This window comes from Gymnoscopelus braueri (assembly GCF_963280865.1).
Source record: "Gymnoscopelus braueri genome assembly, chromosome: 15".
NCBI lineage: Eukaryota > Metazoa > Chordata > Actinopteri > Myctophiformes > Myctophidae > Gymnoscopelus > Gymnoscopelus braueri.
This window is the reverse complement of record NC_137620.1, coordinates 37,494,752-37,512,689: the sequence shown is the minus strand read 5'-3', so window position 1 is coordinate 37,512,689 and position 17,938 is coordinate 37,494,752. Positions and strand designations below refer to the sequence as shown.

At 41.7% G+C, this 17,938-nt stretch overlaps 1 protein-coding gene across 9 annotated transcripts in view; it reads left to right on the top strand.

Annotated features, from left to right (window-relative positions):
* Positions 1-17,386, top strand: part of LOC308101880 (type II inositol 3,4-bisphosphate 4-phosphatase-like) — a 41,765-nt gene extending 24,379 nt beyond the window's left edge. For all 9 annotated transcript variants that reach the window (XM_080451404.1, XM_080451403.1, XM_080451402.1 and 6 more), the window contains 12 exons: positions 472-580; positions 884-1,049; positions 2,540-2,761; positions 4,239-4,383; positions 5,193-5,374; positions 7,501-7,624; positions 7,898-8,024; positions 8,373-8,513; positions 9,880-9,977; positions 10,510-10,607; positions 11,936-12,090; positions 13,784-17,386. In XM_080451404.1, coding sequence (XP_080307530.1) covers positions 472-580; positions 884-1,049; positions 2,540-2,761; positions 4,239-4,383; positions 5,193-5,374; positions 7,501-7,624; positions 7,898-8,024; positions 8,373-8,513; positions 9,880-9,977; positions 10,510-10,607; positions 11,936-12,090; positions 13,784-13,916 — 1,700 coding nt within the window. In that variant the 3' untranslated portion in view covers positions 13,917-17,386. The remainder of the gene's footprint in view (positions 1-471; positions 581-883; positions 1,050-2,539; positions 2,762-4,238; positions 4,384-5,192; positions 5,375-7,500; positions 7,625-7,897; positions 8,025-8,372; positions 8,514-9,879; positions 9,978-10,509; positions 10,608-11,935; positions 12,091-13,783) is intronic.
* Positions 17,387-17,938: the final 552 nt, after the last annotated feature.

The following is a 17,938-nucleotide window of genomic DNA, read 5'->3' as shown; positions in this document are numbered from 1 at the left end:
CTGGTGCATAGCATACGTGGAGTGATTTGCAGGGTGAAGTGTTGGAACTGAGGTCATTGAAATGATGCCCAGCAATTTTTGAGCCTACGCGTGTTTTGCCAGGACTTGGCTGTTTGTTTCTAGAAGGTCACTATTTTACCAACATCACCACCAGTTTTCAGCAAGGACGACTCCAGCAATGGACTTTTTTTTTTGTCGTTTGTTTTATTTTTTTCATGTGAAAATCTTTGACTTTGTGTGCGAGGGGCGGGCCTTTTTGTTGACTTTTCACCAGCAGATCTGGCAGTTTGTGTGTTGTTTGTCCCTCTCACCCAGACTCAGTCACACAATGCACTGTCATTGTCCCTCGTCCTATTACCCCCACTTCGGCGCAACTACGTGTCTCGTCCAGGTGTTTGGTATGATGTCAGTGTGTGTGTGTGTGTGTTTCTCTCTCTCTCTCTCTCTCTGTTGTGTATTGGTTTCGTCCAGGGGTGTGGTATGACGTCATAACAGTGGGAGCGCCTGCTCACCACAGCCAGGCGTTTAAACATGGAGGTCTGCAGAGACTCGTCAACAAACACACACAGCACTGCAACAGGTGTGTGTGTGTGTGTGTGTGTGTGTGTGTGTGTGTGTGTGTGTGTGTGTGTGTGTGTGTGTGTGTGTGTGTGTGTGTGTGTGTGTGTGTGTGTGTGTGTGTGTGTGTGTGTGTGTGTGTGTGTGTGTGTGTGTGTGTGTGTGTGTGTGTGTGTGTATTATGTAAATATATTATGTGTATATATTATGTGTATATTTGCCTTTGAGATGTAGTGGGGTAGAAGTAAAAGTACAGTACTTGAGTAAATGTACTTAGTTACTTTACGCCACTGTATCTTTGTGTCTCCATCCATCCATGGTGCAGTGCTGTGTCCTACTCCCCAGAGGAGGTGTCCAGGGCCAGGGAGCTGCTGGCCAGCGTGGCCCAGCTGCAGCCTCTGGTGTTTGGCTTGTCTGAGGAGCTGCTGGGGGTCTGTGTGGAGCTCAGCCCTGACCTCATGCAGGCCACTGTAGATGGACTGATACACAAGGTGAACAAACTCATAACTAATACACAAATGAAGCGTCATGGTAGTTCAGGCTGGCACGGAAGTCACACTCATACATACACCCTCCAATGACACACACTCACCATCCTAATGGTTCAACGACGTGGTTAACCCATTCCATCCGGGAACGCATCTGTGTCATTTTAAGATTTCTTTGGCTATTCAAAAATAGCAGATATACAAGCTCATAGCGCGGCACAGAGTGCACAGAGCGCTTGTAGATCTGCTTTTTTTTGTATCCTGAAAATGTGAGAAAATCTTTGAAAATATATATTTTTAAAGCAAACATTTGTAACTCAAATCTTTGCTTCTGGTGGGGGTCCCTGGAACAAAATATTATGAGAAGGGGGGGGGGGGTCCTTGACATGAAAAAAGTTATATCAACATAATTTTTTTTTTTAAACTGTTAGGATTTAGATGACATTTGTAGAATCCCTAGAAGCAAAGATCTGAGTTCAAAATGTTTGCTTAAAAAAATATAATACTCAAAGATTTGCACACATTTCCACGATTTTTCAAAAATAGCAGATCTACAAGCTCGCTATGAGCTTGTAGATCTGCTATTTTTGAATAGCCAGTATAAAATAATGGCCATAGCTAAAATCTAAAATGACACAGATGTGTTCCCAGATTGAAGGGGTCAATAGACTAAACTACGTGGTCTACTTTAGCAATCCAACATTCACAGGCAGGGAGGAGAACCACAGACACTCTGTGTGCATCTTTGACTGCTTGATCCATACCTTTTTAGGTGAGAAATAGGCCATGCAGTTGCTCAATCTTGATTATGTCGTGTATTTGAGGCAGTAAACTGCTCCCCCCAGCCTCACGGCTTACGACAGTACTCTCTAACATCACATTTTACAGTCAACTCTTATACTCTAGGTAGCTCACATTACAATACAGGCGGGTACATTAGGTGTGTGTGGGGGCCAGTGAGAGCCCCCCAACTAAGTCCTTTGAACATTGGCTGACCTGATAAGCAACGTATGCCAGGAATTCTGGGTGTCACAATGGCCAGACCTGATGTCGTCAGGTTTAACAAAAGAGATGTAGATCACACTTCACAGCTATGCAGAGTGTCCTTGATTAGCCGACGCCAGGCTGGGTCTGAATCAATACATTATTCCTTGTTACTTTAGTATAATCCCTATCTGATTTTTTACTTGCATACTGTTCAATAACTATAAGCCATACGGGCTAATATACCACAATTACTTTCTACAACTGCTAGTTTAAAACTCAGCTATCAACATTCTGTACTTTTTCTGTTGAAAAATCTGGGAACCCCTTTTGGGGTAGTTGTACAGTATATAGCGAAAATTTTTGTTTTGTAATTTTTGATTAAATATTTGAAGTTTTTCAGAAAACAAAAAAAGGTCAGGTTTTAGAAGGCGTTTTTAGAATCGGCCTCAGGTCTAAATGGGATAATGAATACATTTGTGACTTTCATTTTCACTTTCCGCAAACAGACAGATGAGTTTGTGCACGCGCTCAAAGACGAGCTGGTACACAGCGCCCTGGGTTCTCTACACAGCCTCTGCCCCGCCCACTGCCACCGCAACGGCCACGCCCCCGTCGCCACGGGGAACGGAACGCTTCGGGGCCAACCACCAGCCAGTCAAGGGGGGCCACTGTCTCAATGGCAACAGGAGGCCGCTCGTCAGGACGGGGAGTATGACGAAGAAGAGTGGGCAAGTTTTGTGTGTGTGTGTGTGTGTGTGTGTGTGTGTGTGTGTGTGTGTGTGTGTGTGTGTGTGTGTGTGTGTGTGTGTGTGTGTGTGTGTGTGTGTGTGTGTGTGTGTGTGTGTGTGTGTGTGTGTGTGTGTGTGTGTGTGTGTGTGTGTGTGTGTGTGTGTGTGTGTGTGTGTGTGTGTGTGTGTGTGAGCGCGTGCGTTCGTACTCTCATGTTCATCAGTAAACCTTTTTTTTTATTCTTCTTTCTCTCTCGTGTGTTTGGGCTGTCAAAATTGCATATTTGTTATTTTTTTTTAAACATACAAACCTTAGAAACCTTTCCAGTTTGGAAACCGGATTTTTAATATAAAATATTGTATGCCGTAAAACTATGGTTGAAGTTGATTTGTTGGTGTTGAGAAAAGCACTCTTTTGCGAGCTCAAAAGAATGATTCCTACTGTACATATCTTATTATAGAGCCTCATTTCAATAAGATTAGGTAATACTATAATGGTTTAAATAGCCCAGGCTATTACTTTTAGTTTTATGTAGAACGAACACAATGCTCCGAGTGACATGCTGTGATAAACATGGAACAATCTATTCCTTGACATGAAATAGGACTCAGTATGGCCTACTCTGTCATGTTTTTGTTTAAACAAAATTAAGGCACACAATTCCAAGAAATGTGACAATAAGGACGTTACCGTAAGGGATAATTCCAAACAGGGCTTTCAGATCAAGGAGTGCAAATCACTCTCTCCATCTTGAGTTGAGAGGGTCTGGTTGTGAACGGTATTCCATCATTTCCACATGGATCGTTTCAGCTTCAGCCACAATGTCATTTTGAATCAGTCAAATTGATGTTGTTAGGGGTTTTTCAGTGCTGCTTTCTACCGAGTCTGTGGAGCGCAGGCAGCGAGAAAGGGCTCAGAAGGGCGTAACTTGAAGTGTAGTCAGACAAATGCTTCTGTGATCTCACAAGGCCAGCTGCTGTGCAAGGTTCCAGGGGCCCAGGGTCACGCCAGAACACAAGGCAGATTATTATAATTTTGTTTTATTTTGACCTTCGTTTTCACATTCAAATGTTCATTTGAATATAGGTTTGACTATTGAATATTTGTTGCCAGCCCTAGCATATACTGTATGTCCATATGCGTGTGTGTGTGTGTGCGTGCACATTATTTATTTATTTGCTTGTGTGTATGTCTATGTTTTGTTGTGTGTGACTGTGAGATTAACTTAATTTATGTCCATCAAGATGCTGTGTTGAATATATATATTATTTTATTCATGTGTGTTTGCATGCATGCCTGCGTGTGTGTGTGTGTGTGTGTGTGTGTGTGTGTGTGTGTGTGTGTGTGTGTGTGTGTGTGTGTGTGTGTGTGTGTGTGTGTGTGTGTGTGTGTGTGTGTGTGTGTGTGTGTGTGTGTGTGTGTGTGTGTGTGTGTGTGTGTGTGTGTGTGTGTGTGTGTGTGTGTGTGTGTGTGTAGGACAGGGTATGGGCTAACGTTGCCAAGAGTCTGAACTGCATCATCGCCATGGTCGACCGGCTGCGAGAGCGAGCGCCCCGCCCACAGGAAGTGACATCACTAGAGCCACAGGAATCTCCGGCGGACACGAATTCTCACGACACCGGTGTGTGACGTGACATTATGTTTCTCTCCATCTTTTTCATCCCTTAGTCTGGTATCTCTTGTCCTTCCACATTCACCTTTGCACTCTCCCTCCCTCTCTCCTTCCATCTTTGTGTGTGTGTGTGTGTGTGTGTGTGTGTGACTCTTTCTCTATGTTGTCTCTTGTTCTGTAGATCTGCTCTTTTTGCTATATTTGAAACATAACATTGTATGTTTGGACTAGTGTTGATTTTGACACCACATTTTGATTTAGTTTTAGTCATGGTCTTTTCAACAAAATTCCATTTAGTTTTAGTCATATTTTAGTCATTTGATTTTTTTTGTCTAGTTTTAGTCGACTAAATATCATAACATTTTAGTCGACTAAATCTACAGTTGATTTAGTCAACTAAAATGTATTTTGGCGGTGCCTTGATGGCGTCATAATGGCTGATTTTACACTTGGTTGCTGCTGAAAATAGCCGATCTACAAGCTCACAGCGACGCGTTGTGAGCTTGTAGATCTGCTATTTTCAGAGCGCAACACCCGAGCGTAACCAAACACAAAATGACTTGTCTTTTAGTTCCCGATCTCTTCTCCACTAGTCCCTCACTGACATTTTAGTCTAGTTTTTATTTTTTGACGAAATTGACAATTTATTTAGTCTTAGTTTTAGTCATCATAGACTAGTTTTTATTTAGTTTTCGTCAGTGAAAAAAGGTAGTTGACCAACATTTTTTGTCATAGTTTTAGTCGACGAAATCAACACTGGTTTGGACATGCAAGGTTTCCGCCCAACAGTGACGATATCTCTCTCCTTCTCCGCACAGCCTCCACCTGGCAGGAGCAGCTGCTCCCCTTGGTGGTGACTCTGAGGGAGTGTGTGAGGGAGGCGGTGCTGAAGGCCAGGGCCGCCATGAACTTTGTCCTCCTGCAGGAGGCGCTGGAGGCCACCGTGTCCCAGGGAACCCCGCAGCTAAGACAGAGACGAGATGCCGTCTTCAGCCAGACTGTGAGATATACTATTTTACCCTACTACATGTTGTTTGTGTGTGTGTGTGTGTGTGTGTGCGTGTCTCAGAGGCCAGGCTGTAAGATACACACACATATGCAAATGAATACACACACACACACACCCCCTTATGGCCGTGCCCGTGACACACTGAAAGCGTCACTGACGTGCATCAATACAAGTTTGAAATAAAAAGCTCAAAAATAAAACCGAGCTCTCAGAAAAACGCCTACAGGTTTTGACGCCTCCGGTGTGGCTGCAGCCGTTGTAAACAATGGGTGTGTTTGATAACGTGCATGCTTGCAGTGTGTGGATTTATACTTGCTCGGGCATCCCGTCGCACACTGAAAATAGCCAAATCTGCAAGCTCACAACATTGAATATCTGCTCATTTTGGTGCATGAAACTGGCATACTAAGTATAAATCCAGCTTTATACTGTATATTGCCTGTTCAAGGACTAAACTGGTTATTTTAGTGGGTTCCAAGGCTTTAAGGCACCACATTCACTCCTTGCTAACTCCCCTGTGAGCATGCCAAGAGCTTAGGTGTGCTTTTAGATGCCGAGCTTAACTTTCAGAAGCACATACAGTATCTAATATATCAAAAACGGCCTTTAATCATCTATGGGACATATCTAAGTTAGACTCTCCCTATCACAGTCAGATTGTGAGAAGCTGGTTCATGCTTTTATTTTCAGTAGATTAGATAACTCTCTAAGTGCATTTTTACTGGACTGAGAAAGCAAACATAAACTCCAGAATGCTGCAGCCAGAGTTTTAACTAAACCCCAAACATTTTGCACACATCCTATTTTAACGTAATCTGAGTTAAACAAAGAATTGATTTTAAAGTACTTCTTATTATTTGTATTGAACTGGTTAGGTCCTTCATACTGTAGAGATTTGCGCACCAAGCTCAGCAAGCTGGAACCGAACTCCGGTTTCCAGCTCGGCAGACCGGCAGGTAACAGGCAACGCCAAGAGAGCTAGCTCTCTTGGAGGAGCAAGTTACAGTCGGGTCTTTTGCTCGCTACACTACCCCCTTCTTTCAGAAGCGCGCCTTTGCGCTTCACGGTTCACTCACGTCCCTCACGCAAGGCCACACTCCACTGGTCCTCAACCACTTCCGACACCAATGTAACATTTCGCGCACCGAGGTGGAATCGAACCCCGGTCTGCAGCTCGGCAGACCGGCAGGTAACAAGCAACGCAAAGAGAGCTAGCTCCCTTGGAGGAGCAAGCTACGGCCGGGTCTTTTGCAATGTTGAATGCTCACTACATGCATACCCACCAAACTCACTGATTACACACCTAACTTCCCTGAATGCACACTGAACAGATTTAGCTGGACAGATCCCTTAGATCATCATAAACGTCTCATAAACCCAGAATTCATTCTAAATCAGGTTATGGTGCGTTCAGTCATCAAAGTCCTACTCTCTGGAACTCTACACTTGAGCTAAGGTCTGACTGATACAACAGTGTCGTCTTTTAAAAGCAGATCTACAAAATACAAACATACACAAGATCTTAGCTATATTACTGTATGTTCAAAATGTGTGGTTATCCTGTTCTTTTTTTATTGAGCTGTTGCTTTATTGTAATTAATTCTCATGTTTTAACTTGTATGTACCAAGCAGACACCGTGTTGATCATTGTATTAATGGCGCCCACTGCTCCTAATAGTTAGGATTGGTAAATGTAGAGGACAAAGTTTACGTAGGCCTATGTGCAAATGTACAGTGACAAATACCCAAACAACAACTAAAAGAGGACTAATTATATCATCAGCTTGCCGAAGTTATTGTGATATAGTTCGTGGCCAGTCTATATGTCAGCTATGACGTCAATAATGTGATGTCAGCACTGTGCCTTCAGATATGACTTCAGCACTGTGTGTGTCTTCCTATATATCGCCTTACCCGTTGCCCGGCATTACACCGGCAAAATAGGTTGTAAATGTAGTCTACCCGACGCTGTCGTGTCATATCATTGTGTGTTTGTGTTCATATATTGTAGCGCATCTCATACGTAAACTTCTTTCCATAAGACACACAAAGAGAAATAAAATGAACAAAAAATAGACTCTCTGTCTGTCTGTCTCTTTCTCTCTGTCTCTCTCTAGTTGTCAGCAGTAGTGTGTGGATTTCTATTAAAGTTGTATGGAGGACTAGAGGATTGCGTGTTTCTACAACAACTTCACACAGTGGGACTCGTAGTGCAGTTTGAAGGACTACTTAGTACATATGGTATGTACACACACACACACACACACACACAAACACACACACACACACACACACACACACCGACTGAACATATTTCAAATACATGTAAATTGTAATTTTTGAGGCAGACTTGTCATAAATCTGCAAAAAAAAAGTTAAACAAACATATCTACTGTACAGTATTTCAAACAAATATGTGAAATATGTATGCACGTTTATCACCTTATCACAACCATTGTTCATTTGTGTGTGTGTGTGTGTGTGTGCGTGCGCGTGTGCGTGTGCGTGTGTTAGGTGAAGAGCTAGGCATGTTGGAGGACATGAGCGTGGGCGTGTCTGACCTGAGAACAGTGACATTCACCATCACTAACGCTGAGAGCAGCCAATCAGCTGACCTCCTGCCCACGCTCACTGGAACACGGTACGTGCCCACGTGCAACTGTGCATATACACGCCAACGTTGTGTCGACACAGCTCACAGCTCACATAGACTGTTTCAGATGCTAACTACAGTATCTGTCTGCCTGTGTGAGTATGTGTGTGGAAGCTATGCGCGCACGCACGCAATCGTACATTGCCCCCCTCTCACACAACTACCTCAATATTTCAATATTTAAACACATACCACGCGCACTGGCATATGACACGTTGCATATCAAGACTGCACACACAAACGACAATAACAAAATGAACAAACGATAGAGAATCTTGAATCTCTTGAAACAAAACACACAGACTCTCACTCAGCATAGAGCCTCTCTCCCTCTAGGGGTCATTTTGTTGTTGAGGTCCCGCTGCCCCCGGAGATGTACGGTTCGTTACCACGGGAACTGCAGGAGGGGTGTGTCTTAAAGATTCAGCCTGTCCTGTTTAACATCGGAATCAACCAACAACAGAGTTTAGCTGAGAGGTATGTACACACTTGTCTTATATATATCTTATATATTATATATTGTATATAATCAGGCATAACTCCAACCCCCAATCCCTAAACCTAACCTCTAAATATCCAATCCTAAACCTAACACCTACCTGAATATTTTCCTAATTGTAAACCTAACCCCCCAAATCATTATTGAACCATAAAATAGCCGTTTCCCTTGTGTCCTCATGATGTCTATTCCTGAAATCCTACCTTACTTGTAGGGACAAACATAGTAATACAAGTGCACACCAAGGTTATTATAGTTAACAACTGTTACCAATTTTTTTTTCGTAAACTACAATACTTTTTTTTACGATAACTAACTGTATTGTGTGTTTACAAAACTAAATAAAACGAACTGAAATTATAGACTAAATGCCCTTAGTTTTCGTTCGTGGATGGTTGGTGGTTCATCTATAACTGAATACATTTTTAAATGCTATCTTTTGTTAAGTTTGATTACACAATACTTACTTTTCAATCCTGCACCTGACAATCTAAAGTATTTAAAAAAAACTCAAACTAACATTAAACTAATAAAAACTAACTAAAACTATTAGCATTTTCAAAAGTAAAAAGGAATAAAAAAACTATCAAATCCGCTCTAAAAACTAATTAAAACTAACTGAATTTGAAAAGAAATATCCAAAACAAACTAAAACTAAACTAAAATGGTTTAACATTAACACAAGGGATGCCAACAAACGGAGGAAGGCTAGCTCTGTATTTGGAGTTAAACTGGACAGTGTGGACGTGATTGCGGGCGGGAGGTTGATGAGGTTAGCTGGACACTGTCCCGATGAACCCTGTCATCCCCTCTATGACGATCTAGTGGGGATGAGGAGCACATGCAGCTGCAGGCTCATCCTCTCCGTCCGCGCCAAAGCCTTGACGGAGAGACATGAGCGATTTCGCTCGGTTTGCTGAGCGTGGGTGGCAGTTTTGGTAGACGAAAACCAAGCCAATTGTATTCAAAAAAAGTCTGTCAAGTTTAAGTCATAAAAAGTGAAACAAAACACGCATAATATCATTATATAAAATTGGCTTTGCTTAGTCTGTACATATATAGACATTTATAGGTCATAGATGTATGTTCATGCTAATAATAGACTGTACATTTATACTATTGGTATACAATAAAAAGTGCGGATTTGTATTTGACCTTATTCTCGTCTTTTTACTATTACCTGTACCTGTGATTCATTCTTACTGCTGTTGCAGCTACATGGATTTAGCCACAGGATCAATAAACGTTTATCTTAACTTATAAGTGTGTGTGTGTGTGTGTGTGTGTGTGTGTGTGTGTGTGTGTGTGTGTGTGTGTGTGTGTGTGTGTGCGTGTGCGTGTTAGGTTTGGTGATAGCTCCTTGCAGGACAGAATAAACCACAAGAGTTGTGAACTTTTGAAGAACTACTGCAGTGAACTGAGAGAAAAACTCCCTCAGACAGGTCTGTCTGTCTGTCTGTCTTGTCTGTCCTGTGAGTGTGTGTCCTTTTTGTATGTGATTCCAAAGCCAATTTTTTGGGGAGTACACATTTTGGTTCACGCTCATCCTGCATACAGTATTGTGCCAGGTTTTACAGTAAATGTATGACTTTTTAGATTACTTGAGATGGGAGACTCAGAACAGGGCATGCGCACTCGATGGCCACGAGCACCGATGAACGACTTGGCTAGCTGTGGTGGACAAAATAGGTTGTAACATCAACCTAAACAAGCGCTCCCTCCGCAGTCCGCACGTCTCAGCCAGTCAACATTGATTGGGGCGGGGTTTTGGCTTGGGAATGTCTGTCTTCAACTTGTCCGTCTCTCTGTATCTGCCTGTTTGTACTAGTTTTGTAACCTGAAAAGAAAAGAAAAGCATAACTACTATCTCTTATTATGTGTCCACTGATCTTGCATCTGATCCTTGTACTCCTTACTATTGGCTGACTGGAATGTCACTGAATGATTTTATTATGTGTTTCTCTGTGCATCCAGCTGACCTGGGATCTGTGTCAGAGCAGCTGTGGTCTCTGGAGAGGAGTTTGAACAGCAAAAAGAGGAAGAATGTAGAGGTTCTGTGGAATGCGGCCTCGGTAAGACTGGACCACAGAAACCCTGTAGATCAGCCCAGGACTGTCACACACACACTTTCACAGCCCACATTGGTCAAGATGCAACTTACTTGCAGGCCAGACCTGTTGTGCACACGGGAAAGCACACACACGTTGCCTTTGTCTTTTTCAACCTGTTCTCATGTGTCTCAGCCTATGGTAGCCTATAATTACAAAATGTTTTTTCTTGACATGTCATTTCTTATGAAGAGGATTGCCTTGCAAGCATTACTTTTATCATCAGTATTAACTTAGGCTACAAGAAAGTTGTGATGAGAGAATAAAATACGATACTATTTGCCTGTTTTGGTAGCGCCAACCTTCCCATTGATAAATAATTGAAATGGAACATTAGCAGACATAAATGTATAACTAACGAAACAAATTGTAAATGTAGGCTACACAGTTTTTATTAAAGAGTAGCGCACAGCCACCAAATGGACAGTCTTGGAGATTCTGTTGCAAGTGGTTGCAAGTTTCAACTCGGCTCGTTGCGACGAGCAACAGTTTCGTCATGTCGAGAATCTTTGGTTTGTACTGGGCTTAAGAGAAGGGCCAAGCATTTAACAAGATATTGTTCAGTATAGGGGTGTGCCGATATATCGTCCCGCCATATATTTAAAATATATATTTATTTATTTGTCAAAAATGAATATGATCAAGAATATGACTCTGATTTTAGTGGAATTTATATCTATGCAGTAATTATATTATATTTGTGTCCATATGTCCTCTGAAACAAAGACGTTTATAGTGAGAACTTACTTCACCTGTTCCTTAAGCTTGTATAATTGTATTTCTTTTTGTGTGTAAAACACTATGTATTTTATAGATAAAGCACTTTTAAACTGAAGATGATGGCCAAAGTTGATGATAATTAAAAATAATAGTAATAATGATATCGTATCGATATCGTGAGCCCAATATCGTATCGTATCGTGACATTTGTTTATCGGCACACCCCTAGTTCAGTATCGTTGGTAGCCGCTCGATACGGAGGAGGTGTTGTTTTTCATACCCATGAAATGTACACCGTTTTGTGATGTCAGCACTGTTACCATCCTGTGTGGAGGCAACAATGTGGCTGATGTACTGCAACTGACTGTAACACTATCTATTTGCATCATCATTGTGTACAGTATGTTCCTATATTGTATTTATGTGGATATGAATACATTATTCACTGTGTGTGTGTGTGTGTGTGTGTGTGTGTGTGTGTGTGTGTGTGTGTGTGTGTGTGTGTGTGTGTGTGTGTGTGTGTGTGTGTGTGTGTGTGTGTGTGTGTGTGTGTGTGTGTGTGTGTGTCTCAGTTGTGTCGCAGGCTGAAGGCAGTGCGTCTGACCAGCTGTAAAAGTGCCAAAGACAGAACGTCCATGTCTGTCACACTGGAACAGTGTGTGATACTGAGAGACCAACACACACTCAGCAACGCACATTTCTACACTGCACTGGACTGCATGAGACGGTACACACTCTGTGTGTGTGTGTGTGTGTGTTATTTGAAAACATCATGAACCATTCTCCCCGCATAAATTATGAACTGCCCTCCTTTACTCTGCTCCTTTATCCTGCGTTCACTCTGGCAGTTACAAAGCTACACAGCATTTATGTAGCTTTGTAGCAGCTACAAATGTCGGATGCATCTCTGCATCTTCATGTCACTGGCTTCCATTGAAAAATAATGGCAGCCTGTATCTTTGTACTGTAGCTGCCAGTGTGAACGCAGAAATGGTCTCCTCTGCTCTAGTATCCTCCTCTCCTACTGTATGCCCTAGTCTCCTCTGAGTCCTTTCCTATTTCCTAGACCAGGCGTTCCCAACCTTTTATGGATCAGGGCCGTTCATAGCCCACCTACTATCTGACCACTTAACAAACATTTTAACATTACTTATTTATATTATATTTCATATTATCTTTAAATCTTAATATTCTGCCAATGATTTGGAAGCCCACTGGCATCACAGCTCAGCGGGCTCCAGCAAAACAGTTTGGGAATAGTTTCCCTAGTCTCCTGTCCGCTCCTCTAGTCTCCTTCTCTCCTTTCCTCTAGTATCCTGTCCACTCCTCTAGTCTCCTTCTCTCCTTTCCTCTAGTATCCTGATCCACTCCTCTACTAGTCTCCTTCTCTCCTTTCTTCTAGTATCCTGATCCACTCCTCTAGTCTCCTTCTCTCCTTTCCTCTAGTATCCTGTCCACTCCTCTAGTCTCATTCTCTCCTTTCCTCGTCTCCTTTCTAAATTTCTTAATTTAAGTTTTTTATTCTAATGTTATGTTTCCTTCTCTTTTTTCTTCTCTTTCCTAAAATGGATTCTCTTCATGTTATTCTTCTTTTGGTTTGTGTCGCCGTCTTCTTTCTTCTTTGTCCCTTCCTTCCTTCCTTCCTTCCTTCCTTTCTTTCTTTCTTTCTTCTTCCTTTCTTTTCTTTCTTTCACTTTGCCTGTTTTTCTTTGCTTTCTGCTTCCCTTCCCTCCTCTTCTTTCTCCATCTTTCATTTCTCTTTCTACCTGTACACACACGCACACACACACACACACACACACACACACACACACACACACACACACACACACACACACACACACACACACCGTCACCCTGTCACCACCCTCCAGGTCCCATCAGTCCTGGGGTCAGATGGAGGGCTGCTATGCCCGTTCAGGGGGCTCCATATCTGGGGTAGAGTTAGGGGACCAGCCCCCGGACCCCCGCGACCCCCAGACGCTGCACGCCGGGGCCCCTAAAGCCCCCGGCCGCCACTTGTACCCAGTAGCGTTTCTACTGGTCACCTCCCACGTACTGGTCCTCTGGCTCATACTGAGCCTGGTGGTTTTACTGGGAAAATACCAGTGAACAGGAAACACCTGGAAATATCCAGATGTGATGGTCAGTTGGGCTGTCTCATCTCTATTAAGGGACACAGTAGGGCGGCTGAGAGGGAGACAGTGTAGATTTGTATTTTTATAAATATTATCATAATATTGTATTATATAAGTATTTATTATTACATTTTATACACATGTCACACATGGACATAGTGTACAGTATACATTACGTAACGTGTGTCTATAAGTATGAACATACACAATATACCTGACTATGTGCGTACTCACTGTGTGTGTGTGTGTGTGTGTGTGTGTGTGTGTGTGTGTTTCCTCCAGGGAGGGCAGCAGGATGGAGAACGTAGAGAAGAACACAGGAAACAGGAAGTACGCCTTCAACAGCGTTCAGCTGCTCACCTTCCCCAAACACTACAGACCTCCTGATGGGACGTACGGCAAGGGAGACACTTAGCACACACAGGCACATGCACACACACAGACGTTTGTATTACTATACTTGTGAAGACATCAACGTTTTAGCACAGCGATTATATGAATGACATTTTTACAAAATATTGCGATTTTTTTACTAAAGCCGAAAATTGCAGATCTACACGCTCACAACGTGTGGCGCTGCGTTTTCCGGTGCGCGGCGTGCAAATAATAATAAATTGACCATAACTCCAACCCTAACCCCCAAATTTCCAATGATATCCCTAAGTTCAACCTGAATCTTTTCCTAATTAGTGTGGTTGCCCGAATGGGCAACCAGACTATTGTTTTACAGAAACTTTATTCTTTCTTTATTTATAGATAAACAATATTTCTAACCGTATCACAGCCCACAGTGTATTTTTCCCAATTTAGTGTCATATGTCAAAATGACCGGCTTCACCGGGAATCGTGTGCTTGTATTTTGCTAGGAGATTGGTTGCATAGTTTTATTGATATTGATTTATTAGTGCATTAAATTTCCCCATCCACTTTAATGAAAAAGTGAAAAAACTCAAATTCAAGTATTTTTTTCTCTGAAACTGTAAGAGCTAGAGTTACCAGATTTGGTGGGGAGGTTCATGATTTAGTCCGAAATTATTTAAAAAACACATTACACCAGTCGGCCTCATGGTGGCGCTATAACAGCCCACTTTACGTTTTTGGCCTATAACTTTTGAACCGTAGGTCCTAGAATAAAAATCATTTTCCCCCTAGATTCCTTGGGTCATGACGCAACTCCCCATATAGGCCACGCCCATTTGCGTCAGGATAGATTTTCCGCCATTTTGAATTTTCTTCAAAACACACTTTTAGCTCCTCCTCCCACATATTTGCTCCAAATTTCACAAAAATCAGTACACATAATCTCTGGACCCATGCGATAATCTGGAGTGAAACAGAATTTTGATAGTTCTTGCCGTTCGTCCGTAAATGGCTTCCAAAATTAGAGGGAGGGGCCCGTTTTACAAAAAAGCCCACAAATCACGAACAAAACGTCCAGTCAATCCCAAATTTAAATCACATGGCGAGGGTGGTTTACTCAACAAATCTCCAAAAGCATTTCCACTTTGATCCATAGGGGGCACCACAAATGCTCAAAATGTAACCTTTTGATGCAAAAACCATATGTTGATGTTTCTAGATAAACTGTATTTCGGGCTGCTACTTCTCCCACAGTTTTTTTTGCCCAATTTTGTGCCATATGTCAAAATGACCGGCTTCACCGGGAATCGTGCGCTTGTACTTTGCTAAGAGATTGGTTACATAGTTTAATTGATATTGATTTATTAGTGCATTAAATTTTCCCATCCACTTTAATGGGAAAATGAAAAAATGCCCATTCAAGTATTTTTTTCTCAGAAACTGTAAGGGCTAGAGTTACAAGACTTGCAGGGGAGGTTCATGATTTAGTGCGAAATTATTAAACAAAATTATACACCAGTCGGCCTCATGGTGGCGCTATAACAGCTCCCTTCACGTTTTGGCCTATAACTCTTGAACCGTAGGTCGTAAAATAAAAAAATATTTTCCCCTGGATTCCTTGGGTCACTACGCATCTCCCCATATAGGCCACGCCCATTTGCGTCTGGATAGATTTTCCGCCATTTTTAATTTTCTTCAAAACACACTTTTTGCACCTTTTCCAATTTTTTTTTTCCAAATCTCACAAAAATCGGTACACGTGATCTATGGACTCATGCGATAAACCTATCCAAACGGCATTTTGATAGTCCCTACCGTTCGTCCGTAATTGGCTTCCAAAGTTAGTGGGAGGAGCCCGCTTCACCAAAAAGGCCAAAAATCACGAACGAAACGTCCAATCGATCCCAAATTTGAATCACATGTCGAGGGAGGTTTACTCAACGAATCCCCAAAAGCATTTCCACTTTGACCCATAGGGGGCACCACAACTCTGCAAAACGTAACCGTTTGATGCAAAAACATGATTTTTGGGGGGATCACTCCTCTCAAATTGAAAAGCAGGTGATCTCAGGAGTGACATGACGATGTCATTGGCCCGCTACATTTGTGGGAGGGGCTTATTTATTTTAGTGGGAGGGGCCTATTTCTTCAAATCAAAACGCCATGTATCACGAACACAGGATCCAATCAGCACCAAATTCGAATGGTACGTCACGCGACCTCCGACGGTATTCCTCCAAGCATATTCCTCAAGTCCGGGTGGCGGCAACCTGCGACCGGCGTCGGCGCAACCACACTTAGCAATTTCCCATAATTGCGACGCGTCTAGTTGTAATTCAAACTCTAAAACAAATTTTAACCTTAAAAACAACCATTACTTTGTGTTTGTGTTGTGTTAGTTGCAACTTTTGTACTGCTGCAATCCCTCTTTATCGTTAAATAAATATGTATCTAGTATCTACCAGGAAAATGGTCTACTCACAAGTATAGTAATACAGACAGACAGACAGACCCCCCCCCCCACACACACACACACACATACACCTCCTGATGGAACCTATGTCGTTATATTGCCAGAAATGACTGTGTTCCGTGAAATAAGTGTGTTCCTGAAGTGCCCTCAAGTCTCTGTCTCTCTGTCTGAGTGTGCTGTCCAAATTATCTTTCCAGTTTGCACATAATGTATTATTAGGGTTAAATGTGAGGGAAAAACTCTCTGTTCCCGACAATATCCACTGGCGTCAAATCAACTAACTGAATCTGTTGATGGGGCTTCACATCCGCTTCTCGACAACCCGATTTCCCGACAATAACTTGGTGTGTTCAGGCCTTTATAGAGATCTGGGAGCTGTTTAACATCTGGCCCTGTGAGAATGTATTTTAACAATGGAACAGAGCGAAGAGAGAGAACAGATAGATGAGGTAGAGAGAGGGAGAATAGCCTCTTCATTCTCTGGATCCTCAGAAATCCTGAGGGTTTTACTGTGTGTGCAGTCTAAAAGAAATAGTCTGTTTGGTTGGACCTTTAACTGAGTTTTGACCAACTTCAACATGAATAAACGTAATATTCATAGGGAGTGAATGTGAAAGAGAACAGTCGTGATAACTTCAGACATTTCTGCTGTTCTTTAAAAACAAAAACTGATTTGTGAACTATTTTGATACTATTTTGACAGACAACACAGTGTAAAGGTGCTGCTTAAAGAAAGTGTTGATGGATCCATGAAGCAAAGAGTCACTTGATGTAATAATTCACTTTTATAGATAGTCACTCTTCTTTCTTCATGAAGAGTGATTTTGATCATTTTATGCTGTATTTGTTTGAGACTTTTTTATTTTTATCATTTCAATTTTACCATTTGTAATTTGATCAAATTAGAACGATTGTTTCAAATGTAATTATTTTTGGTTGGATTAAAAACATTTATTTTACTTTATTGCAATGTATTTACATTGTATTTCAATGTATTTTAATTTAAACCCATTTCATCCTTACTGCAGTGCTGCTATGACAACTGATTTTCTCTCTGGATCAATAAAGGTCTATCTATTTTTTATGTACATTGTGAGAAAATGGTTTGATTTCCAAAAAACTAAGCATTGTCTGCAATTAATCTGTTAATCATTTACATTATATATACATAATTCATTGGCAACTCTGCCACCAGTCTCTTCAACAATGTTATCAATTGATTGAATCGTTTATTTGATTACATCTACTCTGGTACTGTTTGACACATACAACTCTCAGTCATTATAGGTTTCTTTTAAATGAGTTAAACTAATATGTTGTTTAATTTGTTCCATAAAAACAATAGTATTATCTAAAGACATTGAGGGATACTGCAGCAACACAAAACACATTTCACAGGAATACCTACTCGGCATTGCACGCACAAACCTAGTGAACAATGGACTGCAGGGAAGAATAATTTCTGTATATAAATTCTATGTTGTGTCTCATTCATGAGTTTAAAATGAAAAGAATCCACACAACAGCTTTGATCTGACAAATATGTTCCTAGCCTCGATCTCGAGGCTTTTATTTTCCTTTGCGTTTTGCTCAAAAATATGTTC